At 45.5% G+C, this 21759-nt stretch overlaps 1 protein-coding gene across 1 annotated transcript in view; it reads right to left on the bottom strand.

The window, feature by feature from the left end:
• The window catches only part of GLIS2 (GLIS family zinc finger 2), a 196620-nt gene that overhangs the window by 5696 nt on the left and 169165 nt on the right, over positions 1 to 21759 (bottom strand). The window contains exons 2-6 of the mRNA XM_086941393.1: positions 16697 to 16934; positions 15735 to 15904; positions 14421 to 14597; positions 10879 to 11012; positions 8541 to 8659 (exon numbers count right to left, since the gene is read on the bottom strand). Of these exons, the coding sequence (XP_086797519.1) occupies positions 8541 to 8659; positions 10879 to 11012; positions 14421 to 14597; positions 15735 to 15904; positions 16697 to 16877 (781 nt within the window). The 5' untranslated portion in view covers positions 16878 to 16934. The remainder of the gene's footprint in view (positions 1 to 8540; positions 8660 to 10878; positions 11013 to 14420; positions 14598 to 15734; positions 15905 to 16696; positions 16935 to 21759) is intronic.

The raw sequence follows: 21759 nt of genomic DNA, 5'->3' as shown, positions 1-21759 counted from the left end.
TTCAGATTCTTTTTTCCTCCTTGGGCGACCCTCTTGTATGTAAGGCTTCCTCTTCTATACATACTCCTACCTCCCTCTCTTGCAGTTCACCTCATTTAAAAGAAGCAGAAGTGTTGCATTTGAATCCAGATAAAGTGCAAAACTACTCCTACAGGTAAGTAAGCATTTTATTTTGCAGCTTGAATCTTTTCTGGATTCACATGCTGTACATTGATTTTGTAGCAATATTCTCCTCCCTTGGAAGAATAGTTTTAAATGAGAATGCATTTGTAAACCGGTGACTCAGAACTTTTTGTCTTGCCTGCACTTACTTCCCTGTTAGCTTGAATGTCCACAGTAATGTTTTGTGAAGTTGTACACAGAAGACCATGGGGACGCCATGCAGATATAATTTAGACATGTTGGCAATGAAAGTGAGTTTTGCTCACTTTTTCCTCTTACAGTGTGCCCTTTGATTGTCTCCAAGTGCCACTCTTGCCGCCCTGTGGTATGTCTGGATTTTCTATACTATCCATCTTGCAACAGTCCCCTTGTTGACTGTCTTACCCTTGTTTGTCATGGCAAAAAAAAAAAAATGAGTTTCCTTTCATGACTGGTTTTGTTTCCTGTATGTAATACATGACTACCCTTCTGTAATCCAATGTATAAAGGGCACATTCTGCTTGTGATTTTACTTGTTGGTAAAACACACTTAACTCTGAGACTTTGTTGACATTAAAGTGTGAAATCGACTTTGGGCAGATTTGTGGGCTAGTTCACATTACCACACTTCCTTTGTGTATTTGCAGGTCAGGTTTTTGTGTTGTAAGTGTCTGCGTTTTACTAACCCTCGTACATACATGATGGTGATGAAGAAAGCCGTATTAAGTACTTGAGTCCTGCATTATGTATGGGCTCAAAGGGGGATTTCATGAACTGTGTCAACCAGATTTAGGTTCCACACTGGTGTGGGGCTGACCTTAGTAGTGCTATCCTCTTGGCTCCCTCTAGGAATCTCTTGGTGATCGGTGTATTCAGAAACTCCTTCCTATGATGCCTCTTGTGTATGCCACTGTGACTGATAGGTGTACCTTAAGTGAGGCATGGGGACATCCCTCCTCTAGCAGGTGAGGCACTTGACAAGAGTATCTTGTGTCCAGCTTTTTTCAAGTCCTTACCCCTTACATCAGTGCATACACCACTTCCAATTTGTGGTGTGCTACTTCCTTTCTTCCTTGTGATGGGCATTCTGGCCCCCTTTAGAACCTTCATGGTCCTCAGAGGTAGCCCAAGTGAACCAAACTGTAGGTCTTCAGTAGCCATGCCGCAAGGACAAGGATGGCTAGTTCCAAGTGATATATCTGGCCCATTTGCATTTTCAATAGGTCTTGATGAGCTGGTAGTGCTATAGATCCTGTCCTGGCCCATTTCCACCAGGTTGGAGAATCATGTTTGTCTGGTCCATTGGGGAGCTATCAGAATTAGAGTCAGAGGTGAATGCTTGCATCTTTCTAGCATTACTGGTATTAGCGGGATTGGGAGAAAGCACAGGCAAATTGTCTTGACTATTCTATTGCTGGTCTTTCCCTAGTGACCAGTAGAATAGGTACCTAGCTACGAAGCTTCAACATTTTGTGTTCTCTTGAGTTGCGGAAAAACATATGTGTGGATCACCCCACTCCCAAAAGATTCTATGCACTATTTGTTTTAATTAACACTTGACTGGGGAATTTGCCGGTCTACTTAGCCAGTTCACTTCTGTTTTCTGCACTCACTGTAGTTGTATTGCTACTAGTGTTATCTTCCTCTGAATGCCCATCTCCAAATGCACTGTGCTAGTTTGACAGCATGCGTGACCATATCCTTCCCTGTTTGATGAGGTAGAATATGGTGGGTGTGTTGTCGGATAAGAACTGTTTTTCTCCCTACCTGTATCTGAAAGTCTTTTAGGGCTAAGAAGACTGTCTTCAGTTCTAACACATTTGTATGTGTCATCACCTCCTCCGGGCCCAATGCGTCCCTGATGTTGAGTTTTCCCATGTGGGCACCACACACCACATGGAATGCTTACATTGTCCTGGTTATAGAGGGAGCTGGTTGCTTGAAAAGTCTGTCCACTGTGATATTGTTTGTGTTCCACCACAGTTACTTGTTGTTTACTCTCTTTGTGACAATCACTAGATCCTCCCAATTCCCAGTTGTTTATGTACACTGCTGTTGCAGCCTCTCCTATATTGGTCATATGTGGAGTTTGGCATTCAGTATTATTGATCTGCAATATGCCATCATTCCCACTGTCTTCTCCACTGTCCTCACTGTCAGAGATTGACCCTTCTGGTAAAGACCAGCTTGGTGTGTTAGTGCCTTGATCCTCTTTGTCACTTGCAAGGCATTGGCTTCCCTTGCATTTAGTTTAGCCTCCAGAAACGTCTTCCCCCTGTCTGAGACTGAGGACTAGGTCCTTAGATTAATGGAAAAAACTAGCCTTTGAAGTGTCTTTGCCACTGTATCTATGTGTCTCTGGCACTGTCTGACAACCCTGCATTTAGCAGCCAGCCCTTTAAGTATGGGTATGCCACTATAGTGAGACACTTTGTGAAAATACTTGGAACAGATTGTTTCTCAAAGTGCTGTATTTTGAACTGGCAATGTGCCTTATTTACGAACCTCAGGAGCGTTTTGAGCTTGCTGTTTATCGGCACGTGCAAGTATGCATCTTGGTGGTCTATGGCTGCCATATAGCCACCTTTTCAGAGAAAGTGAATGACCTCCAGTAGTGTCATCCTTTGCAACTTGGGTGTCTTAATCAATTTTTTACAGCTTGTACACCTAGGATGGGTCTGAGCGTCGTCTCTGATTTTGGTATCAGGGAGTACACAGAGTGCACTCTCTGGTTCTTTTATTTTCTTGGCACTTCCTCTAATAGCTTCTTGGTTAAGAGATCAGAGATATCATGTTGCAGATCCAGGAATTATTTGGCCTGATCTTTGGGTTTTCGTAAATTAGCCAAGTTGGATAATGCATAATGACTGTTGTCTACTCCTGGAGCAATCCTCTGAACCTGCCACCTATTGGTGTCTGTTGGGGCAGGGGGGAATGGCAAAAAGACTTGTTCACTGGTCCTTTCCCATGGGTTGGTTCCTCTCACTCTGACCTTCCCACGAAAGGCGGTCATGGTCTAGTGGGGTACTGCCACTATCCTGGTGAGTTCTGTGTGTCAGACTGCGCTGCGGGAGTGGTATGAGGAGTGGTGGGCTATGATCCTACCTATGTGGGTTCTCTCTTCCTTAGTGACACTTCCTCAGATCAGGCTCCTGGATTGCAAGGCTTTTGCGGTCTTGTTGTTCTTCATTCTTCGCACTGATTTGTCCACTGCATTTCTGAAAAGGCTCTGCCTTGTGAGGGGCATGTTTATCACTGCTGCTTGCTCCTCCTGCTTGAAACTGGACACCCTCAGCCAGTCATGCCTTCTTAGGGAGCTGCCTGAGCACTGCTGCCTACTGGATGTGTCAGCTGCATCTAATGCTGACTTTCGGCATGTACTGCAGATGTTTTGCCTTCCTGAATTACCATATTTGCCCTCTCTTTTGTATTGCCTTAGGAGGTGTTGCGTTGATTCCTCCATCCCCTTCAGTTGATGATCAGCATATCAATAGAACAGTGTGTTCAAGTTGGTGATGCCCCAAACTGACCTTTCGATATTGTGAGCCATGAATTACAGTCTGTTGCTCTCTGTTTGTCAGGCGGTGGTCCCATAGCAGCCAGTGCGTTCTCTCTTTTGTATGGTGTGGTAGCTATGATAGAGTCAGCCCCTGCATTGCCCTTGATGTAGGTGGGATCTTGGGAAGAGTGCGTATATTATTTCCCCAGCCTGGTGTCACTGCCTTGGCTGTAGCCGGCTCATTGAAAGCCTCTCAGCCTAGATCTATATACACCGGCCAGCACTGTGAAGAGCTGGGTCCTCCTTTGAGAGGACAGCAGTATCCCCAGAAGGAAATAATGACCTCCACCTCCTGTAGGTCCACTCTATATGTGCCTGCAGCCCTTAGACCAGGATGTTTAACACTATCATGTCGTTGGGGTGGATTTTGATGGTAAGTGTCAACTCCTTTCACCAAGAAGTCAGTATCCAGATCCTACCAATCCTCCTCTGTTGTTTGGAAAGGCTTTTTTTTTTTAATCAAACTGCTCCTCTTCTGTTCCCTCTTCACATTTCAAAATGACCTCTTCTTGTTCCTCTTATGACTCTGGTGAGGCGAGAGCTCTTCTTCCTCCTTAACTTTCTCCCTTTTAGGTTCAGTGGGATTTGAAAGGCTTTAAAGGAGTTGTTGAACTCCATCATCTTACTCATGATGATTCTCTGTTTCGGCCTGAAGTCAGCGTTTCTATATTTCAACATGGAGGGCTTTTTGATTGGCATAGAGTGTCAAACCCTTCCTTTTCGTCAAAGCCTTCCTTTTTGGTGTCAACGCCACCTTCTCCTGAGACCCCCCTTACGCACTGTTAATCCCTTTTCAGAGTCAAGTAACATTCCGAGGGGTTTCTCATAATGGTGTCTTTCGACCCAGGGGGTTCTTTCTGCTTTTGCTTCCCCTCAATCACCGGTGTTTACATGTCCATATAGCATTCAAGGACCTGGAGTCCAAGGATTTTAGCTCTGCCCCTGCGGGGTTACCAGGCACTTTTGTTGAGGCGCTTTCCTTTGACACCTTTTTTGGCATCTTCTCCTGCTTAACTTTGATGACCTCCTTGTCATCAGAGCTTTCCCGGTGCGTGTTGTCAGTGTTTTGGGAGTTTTCCCTGTTGCTCGACAGCCTCAGGTCTTTGAGCAAGGTGTGCTTGTGTTTAGACTTTGCTTCACCCTGGTGTTCTGGGTCTTGGGCTTAAATTTGGCTCATACATAGCACTCTTCCGCGCTGTGGCCCTTCAGCAGACTAAGGTTTTTACATCTCATGGCAGTGTTTCTAGGCAAACTTGTGGTGGCACTACGGGCAAAATCTAAAGGGGGTATTCTCCGACCCACATGATTTACGCCCATGTGTGGAAAACTTCCAACTTTGGTGTTCTTCGGTGCATTCCCTGACTCCTTCAAAGTCTGTCAATAGTAATGTTGGGGCATATTACCAAGCAATAGCGATAATTATCGCTATTGCTTGGTTAGAGATAAAAATTTACCGCTGAGCTGCGGCGATTTTTATCGCAGATAAACCTTGGTATTACCAAGGTTTATCGCAAATGCGATAAAACCGGCCGCAATGCATGAATATCGCTGAAAAGTCAGCGATATTCATGCATTACCGAGCTAATGCTCTTAGCCATGTTATCCACCTCCCATTGGATAGCATGGCTAAGAACTGCTCAGGGCAGGTGTTAGCTTTTGGAGATATTCGCGCTTAGCGCGAATATCTCCATAAGTTGGTAATAGGAGATAGCGATGTTAGCGACTGTTTCCAGTCGCTAACATCTTGGCACGCCCACTTTGCATGTCATTAGTGATAAATATCACTGACAAAAGTGGGGCCCAAGATGGTCGCTATCTCCTACTAGCTGTCGCTACCTGGTATTATCGACAGCTAGGTAATAGGGAGATAATTTTATCTCCGCTTTCTTGGCTTTTAAAGCCAAAAAAGCGGAGATAAACCCCCTTGATAATATGCCCCGTTGTTTTTTCCTGATTCTCTGGTGTTTTGTTTTGTTCCTTTCTTGAAAATACGTCCTTTTCTGGAGCTCTCAGGTGTTCATACAGACCCAAAGACAGAAAAAATAATCTGAAGATGGCGACCATGCTGAGAGGCTACTGGGAGCATACAACTGATGTTAAGCAAAGAAGGGCACAACACCAAATGGTTGATGACGCGTCAACAAAACAAAATAAATAGGAAAAGAGAGAGAGAAGGATTAAAAGAAACAATTCTGGACTCAACCACAAGAAGGTGGAATAATGCACAGTACATGAATGAATCCAGAAAAGATTCATGTTTCAACAGTATTTATTCATTGTAAAGCGTTCCCAGTGAATAATCAGTAGGAGGAAATGGAGTGTTTTTGTAGCACTGCAGGCAGGCCTCTGTGTAAGTCAATGGATGGTTGGGACAGGCAGTGACTGTGAGAAGAGCTAGAGGGGCACAGGAGGCCGTGGGTGGCCTGTGTGTTAAGTAGGTGGGTGGATGAGACAGGTAGTGACTCTGAGAGTATCTAGGTGTACGTAGGATGCCGTGGCGAGTAGATGTGAGAATGGTTGGAAGGATGCAGGAGGCTTTATCTAGCCTTTCTGTGGGTGGTTGGGTGTGGTGTGTGTAGGCTATGGTTGGTCTGTGTGTGAGCTATTTGGTAGGAGTAGGAATCAATAGCTGACAGGTTGATAAGGACTATGGGAGGGCGTGACTCTAGGGTGGGTGTGACAAGTAATGGACAGAGTGTTTGATAGAGGTGGTTAGGCATTGGAGGCTTTTTTGGTATGTAGTTGGAAAATGAACTTGATCGCAGTTGAAGACATAGCGTGGTGATAGGAGGCGGTGACTGCTGTGCAAGCATCCTCTTATGTTCAAGAGGCAATGACCGACATCTATGGGGGAGTTAAGTTCTGATTTAAGGTTGCACAGCCCCCTGTGAGGAGGAACTGTGAAAGGTATTAGGTGGCTATTGTTTATCAGAGCATCATTTTCGGAGTAGAAGACACTGCCAAGTCTGTGCAAGAGTGGTTGGGTGGCTGTGGGAAGAATTGGGTAAGTCTAGGAGGCAATTAATGAATTTAGGCGACAGTGGCCAATCTGTGGGAGCAAAACTGGGTTTGTGTCAGGAGTACAGGTGGGAGTGTAAGGCTGTGATTGGCACTTTGTGACAGATGCTGTGTAAGATCAGGATGCAGTGGCTGGTCTGTGTGAGTGTGGATGAGTGGGTGCCAAGGGCATGTGAGGATTGTTCGGGAGGTGTAGGGGGCAGTGCATTCATACTGGGGATACATAATGGATTTAGCAGACAGACGCTGAATGGCATAAACAGGTGTGTGAGTATATGAGGCACTATACGGGCACAGAGCACACTGGCTGGTCTACATGTAAAATGCTGGTGTAGGAGGTAGTGGATCATCTGTGTTCGAAGAGAGGGACAGAGGCAAGATGCACTGGGTGGGCAGTGGTTGGGCTGTGGTACAGCTATTCAGTCAGTGTAGAAGCTATTGGGTGGACTGATCTGGATGAGAGGTGCTGGGTGAGGGGACGAAGCAGTTGCTGATCTATTTAAGAACATTTGGGTAACTCAGCATAGATAGACTTCATGCTTAACCCTGACCGGGTCATGCTTCCTTCCCATTCTCTCTACCCAGTTAGATCTCCTGCTTGATGCACCAATACCATCTGGGGAGCAAGAGGGGTGGGCGCCCTTTCATATTGGGAACTCGCTCAAACGTGAACAGTTTCCGTTTTTGCTCAGAGGCACCAGCCTGCTCCTCTCCAACACATTCCTTTGCCACGAAGAAGACCTGCGTAAAAGATGCGCCTAACCAGGGCAACTTCAGAATATTTAATCCACCATCAGAGAAAGATACCTGTAAGAGCTAGGGGCGATCATAACTGTTAAAGACATGTGACACTGTTGAGGAGCCTCCAATGGGAAGGGCTCAACGAAATGCCATGGCCGCCCACCCTCTTATGATCCCCTCCCCGCTTTCCTCTCTTGCTCTGTACCAACCCTATCTCCCCACGCTTCTGTTCTTCTCACCATGATATCTATGGCAGATGACCGTACATATTTTGTTCACTTATGACTGGGCTAGAACTGGTGAGACGGCTCCAATGGACACTACATGTTGTTCTTCTGTTGACCCTTTCGGTGCAAATGTAGAACATCACAGAGTTCTTAGCGTTTCTCCATATATCTCAACACATGCCCAATGCTTATTTCTTTAAATGCCAATTGTATGTTGGCTTGTTTGTTATAACTCTCAATAAACTAGTTTAGCAAAAAGAAAAAAGAAAACTTGGTTAAGTGTTGGGAAGGCACTGGGTGGATAAAGAGCGAGAGCTGCCTGGTTGCTGTAGAAGACATTGTGTGGTGTGGGAGGCACAGTTTTGCCTGTGTGAGAGCTGCCAGGTTGGTGTAGAAGAGCCTTGGTAGTGCAGTATTGTAGCTAGCCTTTGTGAGACCTTTGTGAGAGCTTGAGGAGTGTACTGGATAGATGCAATTGTCACAGGTGAAGTGTGGCTAAATGATTAGAGCGGCAGACTCTGATGCAGAGGTCTAGCCCGGGACCAGGGTTCAATTCCCCGCCTCGGCGGGTCTTGTGCTCAAAATTCCACGGACCTGACAATTCTCGCCTCTGTGCCTATTCCAATCATGGAGCCCCAATCTGCAACTCTGGGCAATAGCTTGCTTAATCTCCACAACGGCCCCCACAACGCTAAGGATGCCTGGCCTCCACCTTGGGGGTGCCCAGGAGTGGACGCCTCACAGGGAAAGCCAGGATGGGTTCCACAGCGGTATTCGTACAAGTGCCTCTAGACCCTTGCGGGTGAGTAGTGTGCTATACAAGTATCAATTTACATTTACAGGTGGTAACTGACCGGTGTGAGAACGGTTGTGGATCTTCAGGTTTTCCAGCCTGGAGAAGCTCTTGTTGCATGTTGGACAGCGGTGCGGCTTTTCGTTGGTGTGCGTCCGTATATGGATTAGCATTTTGTACCTGCAGGAAGAAAAGCAGTATATATATATATCTGCTCAATATAAACTCATGACATTCCTTTTAGTTTATTTACAGAAGAAGAACCAGCATCAAGCGGGCACTCTAACCCCTTATGGACATAATATGAGGATACTTCTATATGTATTCCTGAACAACAGATCCTACATTCAAGGATCACAGACTCTTCCTAACATTTGCTTCACCGGTCCACTAGACACAAATGTGTGGAGGTGTGGGATCCTTTGCAGAAGAGTGCTACTGCCCCCTAACTCCTCATGGTGCTTCTGTTGAGAATTGCTGCTCACATCAGCTAACACTACCACAGTAGACATGTTCGACTGGGCAGATTTCATCTCCTCATCCAACTGGACCAGTGCCAGACTACTGGCACGTTGTGATTCATTCGGTAAGAACAGTAACACACTAAAGTACTCCAAAGATAACAAATACATAAAACCCACCCGCTCCCCCCTCACTTAGGCAGGTAAGGATGATGCGTGCAGCCCACGACGCGCCCAATGACATTCATGCCACTGCCACCTAGCCTTAACCAAGATGCCACAGAGAGTGCACCCTGAACCCAGGCCCCAGATAGGGTTGTATGTGAGAATATTGGGGAAAACACTATCATTATACATAGCTTGTCCTACACATCATTTGCAAAAATATTCGATTTTCTATTAATAATTGCAGTGCAGAAATATTTTTGTGGACAATGTTTAGGACACAATATATATGTCAGATGATACTTTGACAGTGGTAGCCTGGTATCACACCTTATTTCTAACTGTAGTCAAGGCAATAAAAGAAATACTTACATGTCAATCCACAAACAGCCATCCACTCGCCAGACTTGGATTTAATGTATTGGCTGCGCAGAAGGAACTTAATGCCCATAGGGTGGATATTCAAACTCGGTAACCAAAGTTCATCGCGCTCTATCCGCCCACCTGGCACTAAATCAGAGACAGGTCCCCGCAACTTTGTACCCACCCGCATTAATCTCCAGCTCCTCACTGCATAATCATTTTATAAAATCTTGGTCAGTGTCTAGGGATTACAGCTTATCAGCACCTCTTCTAGTATTATTTAAAAAGCTGGGTACTCTCAGCTTGCCTAGCTTCACTGCAAAACATATTAAACCAAGTAGCCAAAGTTTATAACCTTCCAGACGTTCACCTGGTATAACATTATAGGCGTTAACCTGCTGACCAGTTGCCAGCGCTGAAAGCGGAAACTTCACAGGCACCATTAACTAAAAGGCTAGGACCCATGGACGTCAATTACGGTTCACCAGCAGGAGAGGCTCCTCCGTAATGGCGGAGGAGTGTCGTCCCAAAATGATAATAAAACAATATAATTTTATTTATCTGTAACTGGCTGGCATGCCTGTGTAGGGTGGGGCCGGGCCATGAATGGGAGGAGTGGTGGGCACTTAAAAGCGCGCATGTACGTTTCGCCGGCTGTCTGAGCACACTTCTATTTCTCCAACCCAGTGGTGTTCACGGACAGGTTGGAGAAAAGCAGCAATCTCCCAGGCAGTGTCTGTGTGGCAGACCAGGCCATTCAGACAATCCTGGCACTGCTCTCATAGCATGAGAGCAGCGTCTGGATTGGGAGGGAAGTCTATGCCTTCCCAGAGACTGCTGGGATTGAAAGATCGAGGCGGCCGTCTGAGGCAGCAGTAGCAAAATTACCCGTACCCGCCAAGTCTGTCCCCCACCCCCCTCCCCCACTTTCATTTTGTGCCAGACACCACTGGTCACCAGGGGTCACAAATGCGACCCCTAAGGCACCCGTTGCGACGCCTGACATCTTGCTTGCGACCTCCTGGCTGTTTGTCAGCCTTGGCAAACTCTGGTGGAATAAAATCATCCAAGCAGTGCCGGATTGCACTGCTGGAGCAAGCTCTGCGTCATTATTGCCTGCAAGCTGGGCCTTTGATTTCATGTGGTCCAAAGGTCATGTGATGTCATGTCCTGTGATGTTATCAGGTCAAATGCCTTGCGATTTCACTTTATGTGACATCAACAGGCTGGGACAAAGGGCAGGTGATGTCACTTTCTTTGATGTCACCAGGTCAAAGTTTGTGTGATGTCACTTCCTGCGACATCAAGCAAGGGTCACATGGCATGTGATGCCACTTTCGCTACCCCAGGCATTTTGGTGAATCAACGTCAATGCTAGGACCTCCCCATCAGAAGCTTACATCCCCTCACCTGGCATTGAAACCTCGGCCGCGGCGGGCACATCCCTCCCAGTGGCAGCAGTACCCGGCATCCTTTTCAGGCTTCACGTGGAAGTCGTTGACGTGGTCAACCAGGTCCTGGAGCAGATCAAATAGCTGGTTACACTGCATGGGGTAGAAAGAGAAAGTGACAGGTCATTAAACATACAGGCCCCTGGTGAGCGCTGTGTGGTTCCAAGAGAAATCGTAGACTGGAAAAACAGTCTGCAAAAATATAAACCCAAAATGTTCTACTACCTAAATATCTAGAAAACTTACAAGTCTCCTTGCAAAACTTTTAACACTCTTAAATTCCTACATTTGATCAAAACTCACTGTTGTAACCCTGGGTTTATTCAATTTTCTAATTCTCGCAGTGCTTGACTGCCTGCTTAGGTGAATGTCGAAATTGTAGTAGCGGAGATAATTATGAATGATAGACATTTTGGAAGATCATTTTTAGTTTAGGTTTTTGCTCTCAATGTTTTCACGTATTCACTCAGTGGAGGCACAAGAAGCTAGAATACTGAGTGGAATAGATATGAGTCACCCATTGGCTTACTGAAACAATATAAATAGAGAGGGGATCATAGGTTGGAGGCTGAATGGAAAAGGAGAGAAGCATACAAATGAATCTTAAAAATGGGTAGGAAGAGTAAAGGGAAGAAAGGATGAGATGCACAAAAAGAAACAAGGCCTGAGATGTGGAGATGCTGATAACAAAGGACTGTAGATGTGGAGAAGAGAGGTGATGTAATAGGCGAACAGGGAGAGTGTGAAGCAAAAAAAAGATTAAATAAAACTTAAAGAAAAGAGGCATAAAACAAACAGATAGGGGGTGCACAAAAAAGGAATACATAAGCCTCGTGTAATTTCAGTACATTTACACACAGCTCATTATATCCGCTTGTGACACCAACTCTTTGTAGCTCTCGCCACCTAGTGGCAATATAAAAAAAAGCTTTGCAAAATAATTTCAAGTGTAAGGCTTGGATGCACACAGTGAATATTCAACCCCGGGCACGAGAGTAACCCACCTCCGCAATTCGGTAGTGGAGTTATGTGGGTTCTTTCCGTGAGTTTGGGGTACATTTTTGGCAAATTGTGCTTTTTAAAAGCACATCCATGAAGCTGTCTAATCTCCCACCCAAAGTGTGGGAACCAGCGGGGGGAGAAGGTCATGGTAATCCATCTGGTTTGCCTGATGCTGACTTCCCTGGCGCCAGAGGCCCACCCCCACCAGTTTCCCAGCTCAGCTCCTCAGCTCTTTACCAAAGCAATACACTATCCACGAAGAAGCCATGACGCTTGGAAACCAAAGCAGTTTTTTTTGGCATAATCATACTTAGCAGAGTCTGTGCAGAATCGGACCATGTCTTATACCTACACATTATATAACTCCTCCTCAACACTACGGTTATAGGGCCTTAGGGAAAAGTATAAAGGGGCAGATTTGCAATTACTGGCGCATCCCTGCAAATTAGCAGGGATGCGCCAGTAATTGTGCGCCGCAGCTCTGCCACGCGGCGCACCATGGGACAAAAACGGCACAGATGCGTCATGCATCTGTGCCGTAAAAGCGGCGCATTGCTGGAGTTGCATCGCAAGCGCGACGCAGCTCCAGCAATGCTTTGGGGGGCCCTATCTGGACAATGCTGCGTCAAGCCTTACGCCTGCTTCAAGCAGGCGCAGGATTTTGACACAGCATTGGCCTAAAAGTGACTGACTGAAATCTTGTAGATTTCCCTCAGCCACTTTTAGGAAGCGTTCCTGCGCAGGTACGCCCCCCCCCCCCCCCCCCCCCCTGTGCCGGAACGCCTCCTTATGGCGCAGGGCTTTACAACGTGACGCATCTCCCAGATGCGTCACGTTGTTAATACCCCGCACCATGGCGCATCTTTTGCGCCACCACTGCGTCACAAAAATGACGCAACGGCGGCACAAAAGAGGCGCAAGGGGCTTGTAAATCTGCACCGAAGGGTCTGAATCAACAAGTTGATACGGAAATCTGAAAGAGTCTTGGGAACTGCCTGCTATTCTCAAACTGAAAGAGTGAATTTCACCAAGTCTACAGGGAAAGGCAATGGCCATTGAGAACATGGCCGCCAGGGTAAAAACCACGTAAGTCCCTCTCACAGAGGAAAAAAGGTCAAAGTTCACCACGATTTTTCTTATCCATAAAATTGGGGGCAAGGAAAGGAGACACAAGACATATTTCAAAAGCCAGGGACTAGAAAGGTCAAGAATCAACTTCATTACTTGCTGTATCTATCCACAGGTACATGGTACATGACACAGTAAAATCCTCTGAGGAAGTGTCAGCATTGCTCTCTCCAATCTAGTGGGTTATGATGAGCCAGGAGATAGGCGCAGTCATCTGATATATTGCTTCTCGCCAGTGAGGTTGAGAATGTGTAGAACTTCATCAAAGATTCAAGTTACAAGCCACGAACCATGAGAGTATCAACAAATTATTGATTGAAACCTTATATGAAAAAGGAGATCTCAGCCTTGGGGTGAAATCCCATGCTGTCAAATGTTGTTCTTGCCCACTCTCACAATGTGGCATCTGTCTTTGCACGAATCAGCATGACTGCCAGCCATTTGACTTGAGTGTTGTCTTTGTCTCGCTTTTTCCTTTTATCTTTTCTTGTTCTTCTTGTGGCCGGAGAAAGTATGGCCTTTTTTTTCAAAGCTCTCTCTTATAGAGACCTTTAGAAGGGTTTTAGTGGGAGGAGTTTCACCCTTTGTTGGTGGTGTTGCTGTGCCTGATTATGTCTTCTTCTGCATAGGCTTGAATACATTTGTGTCACTCTCATGCTGTGCAGAAGCACCAGGCACTCCAAGGTGGTTCTTGGTAGATGCCCCGTCCGCGTCCAATGAGCCAGGAAACCAGGCAATCTCTCTCGAGACTGGAACTTCGGAAGGCGCGGGGTGACACAAAGTAGAGGCTCAAGAAGGGACATAGCAACCAGGGTTATCTGAGGCACCTTATTTTACCCAGGAAATCTCATTTCGACTGAATAGAGCTGAATGAGGGGTGTATGTGGGTGGTGCCTCCAGAGATTGACAGCTGCAGGGAAAAGCATCTGCAAAAGAAAGAGCGCACCCAAACCAAATGCTGTTGGGCCAAAAACAGAGACTTTCTCAACAGATGAGAAGAATTGAGTGATGATACAGATAGGAGATGTAGGGTGGCCGGAGCGGTATTTATTTATTTGAGGAGTTTTATGAGTTTTATAAAGCACGAACGTGACCCATCAGGGTATCAGAGCGCTGGACAAATGCTAGTACATGGGAGGCACACACTGTATATCCCCTGGATTTGTAATGCTGTGATGCAGTTCCCGGTCATTCCAGGGTGATAGAAAACAGGGGGAATAGATGTAAGCCAGAAAGCAAAGAAACAGGAGAGATTGAGAAAGATGCAGAGGTGCGGAGGAGATGGGCAAAGTGCGAAGAAAATCACTGGTGAGTCAGAAGTAAGTTTGCTGGAATAAAAATGAAGTTCCGCCTCGTGCACTTCCTGCTTACCTTGGACCAGCGGCACAGCAGGTCCGTGGGCTCCTGCGGCTCGGGGCAGAGACGCTTCTCCCTGGGAGGGGTGATGAACACCGACGGGGGCAGGTGCAAGCCGCTGCCGGAAGTCAAGGGCAGGAAAAACTGCAGGGGACTGGGAATGCCGTCCATGTAACGGAGCGAATGAAAATCCTGGAGGGGAAAGAGACAGCAGCCAGTGGTTACATTCCCAAACCAACCGTCAACATTAGCCCAACTCAAATGGCGTCTCATCCATTCCCACCCCTTGCGTTCACTCACCGGTCTCTATCACTCCCCACAAAGCTTGCCCCAAACCCTTTACGACTGTTCCTCTCTAATGCCCGCATCATTTCCACCCAACACTTTAGCACAGCTCTTTTCCTTCCCTGCTTCACCCACCCTCTAGGTATCAATGGAGTCCATTTCTGCCTCCAAGACACTCAAGGAGTCGTTTTTATGATCAAAGTCATTGGTCATACTATCCAGTACAGGCCTCGAAGACCCTGCCTGGGCTACTCCAACCAACAAGGCGTTTCACTCTCCTCCTAATCAGCCTTCTCCCCACATCTCATCTGCACTGGACTCCAGTGTCCAGACTCTAGGGATAAGAGGCAGATTTACAAGCCCCTTGCGCCACTTTTGCGTCACTTTTCCCATGTTAAAAGTGACGCAAAAATGGCGCAAGGGGCTTGTAAATCTGGCCCGGAGTGTCCATGTGGATGAGGACCAGGTAAACAAAACAGTGATGGGTGGAATGCTTGACTTAATTTCAACCACTAGTAATTACTCGAGGACGCCTCCCAGTACATCGTTTTTTTTGCCTGCCATGCCACCTCAGATTAGACCCAGCCATATGCAAATCAGTCATGATTCTGTTCCAATAGGAACAGTCCAACTCACATTGTCTCACCAGGCCCTCTCTGAAACAGAACACAAGCAACCCAAGACCAGTCTCGCCCTAGTTGAGGTTCCTCAGTCGGGTGCAGCTTGGCTTCAATGGCAGAGTGAGAACCAGACCCACTTCTGGGAACACCTGTTGCATTAGGACTAGAGGCTGCTTTATTAGGTGGATGGACCAGGAGATCATCAGGTACCCAGCCTGCCAACCAGCCCTGAGGATAGACACATAATTTATCCCTCTGCCCCTGAAATCCCTCCTGGGGACGGTCTGACAAACTGACTACATTCACTCGGTCTAATGAAGGGCAGGTGTGAACACATTGTTAGGGCTGCTTTCAGCCTCCATTCTACTGCTGCCACAATCTACCTTTTAGTGGTCTGAACCTGAATTTGTTGCGTCTCACTCACAGGAGGAGAAGAGGAATGGATCGCGTCTCCATTCAAATGCCTGTCGGGAGACAGAGAAGAACTGCCAGGTGAGTCCATCCCAGAGTGGGGCGAAAGGCTGAGGTCGATCATCGGCGGGCAGGAGAACGGGGAATCCGCCTTGTCCCGGAACTTGCTGTGTGAAAAGAATCCTGAAAATCGAGAGGTAAGTACCGGTGAGTGGAGCAAAGAACAACTTATGGCTAGACAAGAGATAGCAGGGGAGGCGCTGTAGACTTTTCTGTGTGTTACCAGCAGGGCCACTGGAATTATGCGGCAGGGGAGGATCAAATCGTGCAGTAAATTAAGCGGTAAGAAAAGGGAAATCATGCGGCATAATGAGCCACATTTTGTGATAGTATTACTTCATTATTTTGTGATTTTTACACAAGTTAACACTGTCTGTGCAAGGTTTTTTATTAGTGCCAGTCTAACTACCAATAAAAGGGACCAGTCAGCCTTTGCAAAGGGTCTTTCAGTGCGCAACGTGTTTCTGCGTTTTTAGTAACTTTTGATCCATCTGAGCTAGAAAACATTTTTTGATAAAATCTGCATATTATGCAGAAGATGATGGATTATGTGGTAAATTTACAATTATGTGGAAAACACAGAAGCTGCAAAATTGCATAATTCCAGTGGCCCTGGTTACCAGTCATAGAGCAGCAGGCAGAGAGTGCTTAGAAGTGCACAGGCAGAGCTGTTTGTGGGAGTGTCACAGATAGAGCAGCCAGTGAATGGACAACATACATGTGTTTATTCCAATTTTGCATTGGGATAGGGAACTGCAAGTCTGAAATGAGGTGCATTCACATTTTTTAAACACTTTAGTGGGCTACATGGCAGGATTGAGGTGCATGCATTGGCAGAGATGGTTTGGCACAATTCTGTATGAGCAGGGTGACTGTGGATGTGGTGTGAGTCAAATGCTGGCATCAAGCACTTACTGTGGGGCGGGGATGAGGGGGATACTGGCTCCACGGCTGTGGTGCCATCATCACGGATCATCAGTGCTTCGCATTGGCTCCGGTGCTTGGCGCTGCTCAGCACCTTGTCTTGCTTCTCCCTGGCCGCCCTCAGCTTCGAGATGCTGAGCTTCAGGTCCAGGGGTTCGTCGAGGGAGTGCATCTTCTTGGATGGGAAGCCTTCCGGCCACCGGGTCCACGCTTGAAGGATGGGAGAGATCTAGAGGAGATGGAGAGGATGATGTCAATCTTCAGGGCATAATGAAAAATGTATGAGGGTTTCTACACAACATGGGTTTCATAACAGTAAAAAATCATTCCTGCCACTTAAACTGCGAGTATAAGACAATGTCTTGGTCCACCTAGCTAGATTCAAGGAGAGACTCCAAATTGGCATGATCAGCATCAATGTGGTGACATCACTATTGGCACTATGCATCACTATTGGCATTAGAGCAGTGGTTCTTAACCTGGAGTCGTTGACGTCTACTAAGGGGGCCCGCAACTGTTCAGAACATTAAATAATATTTACAGATTTATAAGGTATAAAGAAATAAAGAAGCAAAACTGAAAATGTAAAACTGCAAAAACATTTTATAAATGTGAAGGAATTTGATTCTGAATGCTAAAAATTAAGGTGGTGGCCTCAGATTGATTCGTGTGAGCAGGTAAACAGATTATATTTATAAATAAATAAATAAACGATGGATGGCCACAATTGAAAATGTTGATTTTTAAAAAATATTTGTTTGTGAATTTAAGAAGATATTTAATCATTTGTGTATTCGATGAATGCTTGTTTCTGTATTTTTGGGTATTGTTTTGCGATTCAAAACAGTGATCTTTCTGAGGCCAGGTTCCTTGGATTCCAAAATTGTCTCAGTGGGGGTCCCCGGACTCCAATAATGATTCAAAGTTGGTCTGCGTATTGCAGTAATGATTAAGTGGGGGGTCCACAGAAATCAAAAGGTTAAGAAGCACTTCAGTAGAGTACACGTATACACTAAAGTGAATGCACAGCCAGTCTTCTCAGTGCTAAGGCATAGCTTGAACGTCAAATCAACTAAGCTTTCTTAGACATGTAAAGCGAAATAAGTGTATGTTTTTTTAATCTTTGGACTGTGCTTGGCCTTTATCGTTTAAAATTTTTAAAGTTTACGTCATTTTGCAAAACATCTTTTTCCCCAACAATTTCCTAAACAAGCAGCACAGGTCGTTAGTTTCCAATACCGCTGCCTTTAACCAGTTGGCCACATTTCCATCCAGATCAACATCTTCTTTAAAGTTAATTTTTCAGTTAACTTCACATATGTGAATTTCATTCTTAAGTGGAGAAACGGTTTTCCTTATCCCATTAGGAGCAGGCAGCATAGAAGACAATAACACTGAACCCCAAATACCAACACCCCAGTGCTGGTTCATTGGCCCCTACCCAACTACCCATCCAGCAGAAGAGCAGAACTCATAAGTCATTCTATATGAATGCAGCCACCTTATAGGCCCAACCGATTATCCTTTAATTCCGCTCGTCTGACTGCAGTGTAAAAGTTTTACATGGTGGATTCCAGTGTCCATTTTCATCCCTCATGTTATGGTTGGTGTGCATGTTAATGCCACCTGAATCATGCATGACAGACACAGCAGTACTACTCATATATACTATGCACAATATTAAAGTATGTATTGGCAGTCATTACTTGCTAGGCCATAATGAGCAAAACAGATTTGAATTTGGACTTCTTAGCATGACCTAATCAAGCGCTGGCAAAGCCAATCGGTCTGATGTTGACGTGCTCCTTTTTCCTTTGCCACTGCTTGTTTTTTTCTTCATCACTGCTTTTGTAAAACTTTTGCTGAAGGATCTGTCAGGCTTTTGCAAATACAAATAATTTGCCAAAAAATCAAAAATATTTGTTGGTCTCTAAAAACACCCATTGCCACGATAGCCCTGCGCTTAGAAGAGTAGAACGCCATCGCTCACCGTGAAGTAGCCAACAGCTGAAGTGAGCTGGCCAACTGTGGAATGCCGGACTGAGCAGACGAGAACGACACATCAACACAGGCCAATGGATGAAGAGCACTAGCTGAAAGCCCTTTCAATGAAGTATATTATATATAATATAAAATCAAAATGGCTTGACTAACACCAGGCCTAAAAACATAGCAGCACCCTTGTCATGTAAACACTTAAAGAGAATTCAAACCAGTTCCAGTCTGTCCGTCTCGATAAGGCCTCCTTCACGGTTGGAGCTTAAGTCTTCTTCTAACACATTGGCAATATGCTCAGCAAGACCGAAGGAGAGATGGGAAACCACCTTGGGCAGTGCAGGCGGTACGAGAGGAATTGGATGAGACTGCTGCGTGCCTTTCAAGTAGAACTTTGGGCAATGTTTTGGGGTAAGAAGTCATCAAATTCCACGCCTTCTCCAGGCCTTCCATGTTCAAAGACATTAAAGTTTCCTGAAGTCTAAGTAAGCCCTTCCATGACTAAAATGCAGGCATAAATGACTTCCATGAAAAGAAAATGGAAGTCAAGTGTGGGCGAGGTTCCAGGCTGAATCCTCTTGATTTAGGACTTTTGAACCCTAAGCACAAACAGAGAGCAGTGCAGCCAATGGGACTGAAGAAGCTCCAATCTGGCACAGGAAATAGTGTGAGGGCGCCTTACAAATCAATGAAAACTATGTACATGCCAGTTTAAAAATACATAAAGGGCTCTAAGTATGGGGAGTGAGCAGGGGCGTAGCTTCGAGTTTGAGGTGTTCCATCCCCTAATAAATGTATTCTCTAGTAAATAGCTGGGTGCAGGTGCTTTCACTGGGTAGAGTGAGGTGTCTGTAGGATTTCACCTGGGATTTTTACGTGCACACACAGAAAAACACATAGACACACTCCTCTCTGTTTTGAAGTTTTTATAAAATGTTGGTTGATTTGCAAAAGATTGTGTTTTAAGTACCTTTAACAATCCACACTACTCTCCCTTTCCACTGCCCCTTAAGCTCCCTCATTCTCTGCTTCCCATGTAAGTATTTTTGCTATGAATTTTAAAACGTGCTGTAAATGAGAAGGAATGAGAAACTGGAGGGTAAAAATTAAATTAGTATCCTCAAATTGATTCGAAGGAGCAATGCAGGTGCATCAAACAGAATATAGTATGGATGAAGAGTGGCCTTAACTGAAATTAGATTAGGCCTGAGCGTGAAATTCACTCCACTTGCAGAGGTTGTGAAGTTTTTCCCACTTCGTGCTCTGCATAGCTCACGGAGTTCTGAACACCTCCGCTACCCTACACTGAGTAGAGTTTTTTCCCTCATTCGCGCTCACTGACGGTTGGTGAGCGAGGAAAATCTTGCACTAGACCACCTCCCGGCGAGATTTCTCAACACGGGCGGTTGGGAATTGTCGCTACCTCTTAAGCTGAGAAACCTTCCATTCACGTTGAGGAAGCTGCCACACAAGTTGAACATCTACTCGAGCAGCAGAAAGAAGGAGCACCCTCTTACACGTGGTACCGTTCACAGTGATTTTACAGCCCAGGACAAACACCGGGCACAAAAATCTGCAGGAACAAAACGGCCTAACGTACGCCACCACTTGCAGCATTCTCCATAACGTGGTGGCGTTTTTCTGTCACTTTGCAGAGATTAATTTAGATAAGCTCTAACCTTTCTATTAAAATTACATGTTTTTTTTTAATTATTTATTTATATGTGCTTGCAAATTAAATATAATTCCTTGAATAATGCTTTTTCTGTATTTTTTGTATATTGGTTTGCGGATCAAATCATCAACAATCATTAGGCCTGGGTCCCCGGCTTCCATTCATAACTCCTGGGAGGTCTCTGGAATCCAATTATGATTCAGAGGGGTCCCTGGGTTCCAGTAATGGCTAAGTGGGGGTCCCCAGAAGTCAAAAGGGTGGGAACCACTGTATTAGGCATGCTGAGAAGAAGCCATGCCAATTAGCTCTAGGGGCTTGGTCCTGTGCACTAGGTGTGGTTGGGAGCCCTGGCCGAACAGCTGTTCATGGTAGTTGCAGCAACCATTTGTGAGAATTTCCAATTCTCTAACAGAAAATTCTATTTTTTTCTTGCGCTCCTTTGCTCCATTGTCGCTCTGCTGGCTGGCCATTGCAGGGCGTGCTTGGTGCCTGGATGCAGTCTTGAATTTACTTCTAGCTCCACAGTGTGCTCCTGCTGCTATGCGGGGAATCACAATGCACACCCCTTCCTGGTTTAGGGTCCTTCCGCTGTTCCAGGAAGTGATCAGGCACTTTTAAAGCAGCGGTTGCAAATTGTGACACTCTCGTAATTAATTTGCTACCCTCTCGCAATTAATTTGCGACCCTCTCGCAATTTGCGGACACGTACAGACTCGCTAAATGCGAGCCCAGTAATTCCAATGCGACTCAATTGCAAGCCGCAAATTGAGGCTCTGTTCCTTGGCCCTCTGTTCTTCGAGCTTCAACTTTCTGGGCCAATCATGAGGAACAGTGGGGTTTGGGGGGCTAACAAGCCTGTAGATGGGCTGTTCGATCTATGTTAAACAGTTATTACATACCTTCTAAAACACAAATTTGCTATTGAGTAAATGGTAGATGATGTGGCTCCTTTAAGGGGTTATTAAAATAAAATATTGACTGTACTAAAAGACTAACTGTACTTTTAAGTATAATTATTTTTGCAGCAGAATCTTACCCAAGCAGTTAATTAAATCTAATTCAAGGACCTTCAATTTCTTCCGTTACAAAAACCGCGTTGTTACATTGCATACCTTTACAACGCAAGTCGTTATAACAACTTGCTGTATGGGGCGCTGGATGTTGGAAAACTATAATTTACTATTCCAACTCCAGTATGTGCAATATAGGGAAGGTGTTGGCAATTCTAAAGGCATTCCCTGTACCAATACACATGAACATGGTTATCTTTATCGTTAACATTTAATTGCTAAGGGTATTCCCTCAAATCCTTTGCCTTCCTCATATTTTTAGAGGTGTGCACTAAAACACTGATAAATGTTGTATAACTTGATAGATACATTTA

Source organism: Lissotriton vulgaris, chromosome 10 (genome assembly GCF_964263255.1).
Source record: "Lissotriton vulgaris chromosome 10, aLisVul1.2, whole genome shotgun sequence".
NCBI lineage: Eukaryota > Metazoa > Chordata > Amphibia > Caudata > Salamandridae > Lissotriton > Lissotriton vulgaris.
Note: the sequence above shows the minus strand (reverse complement) of the source record. Positions and strands in the feature narration are given on the sequence as shown.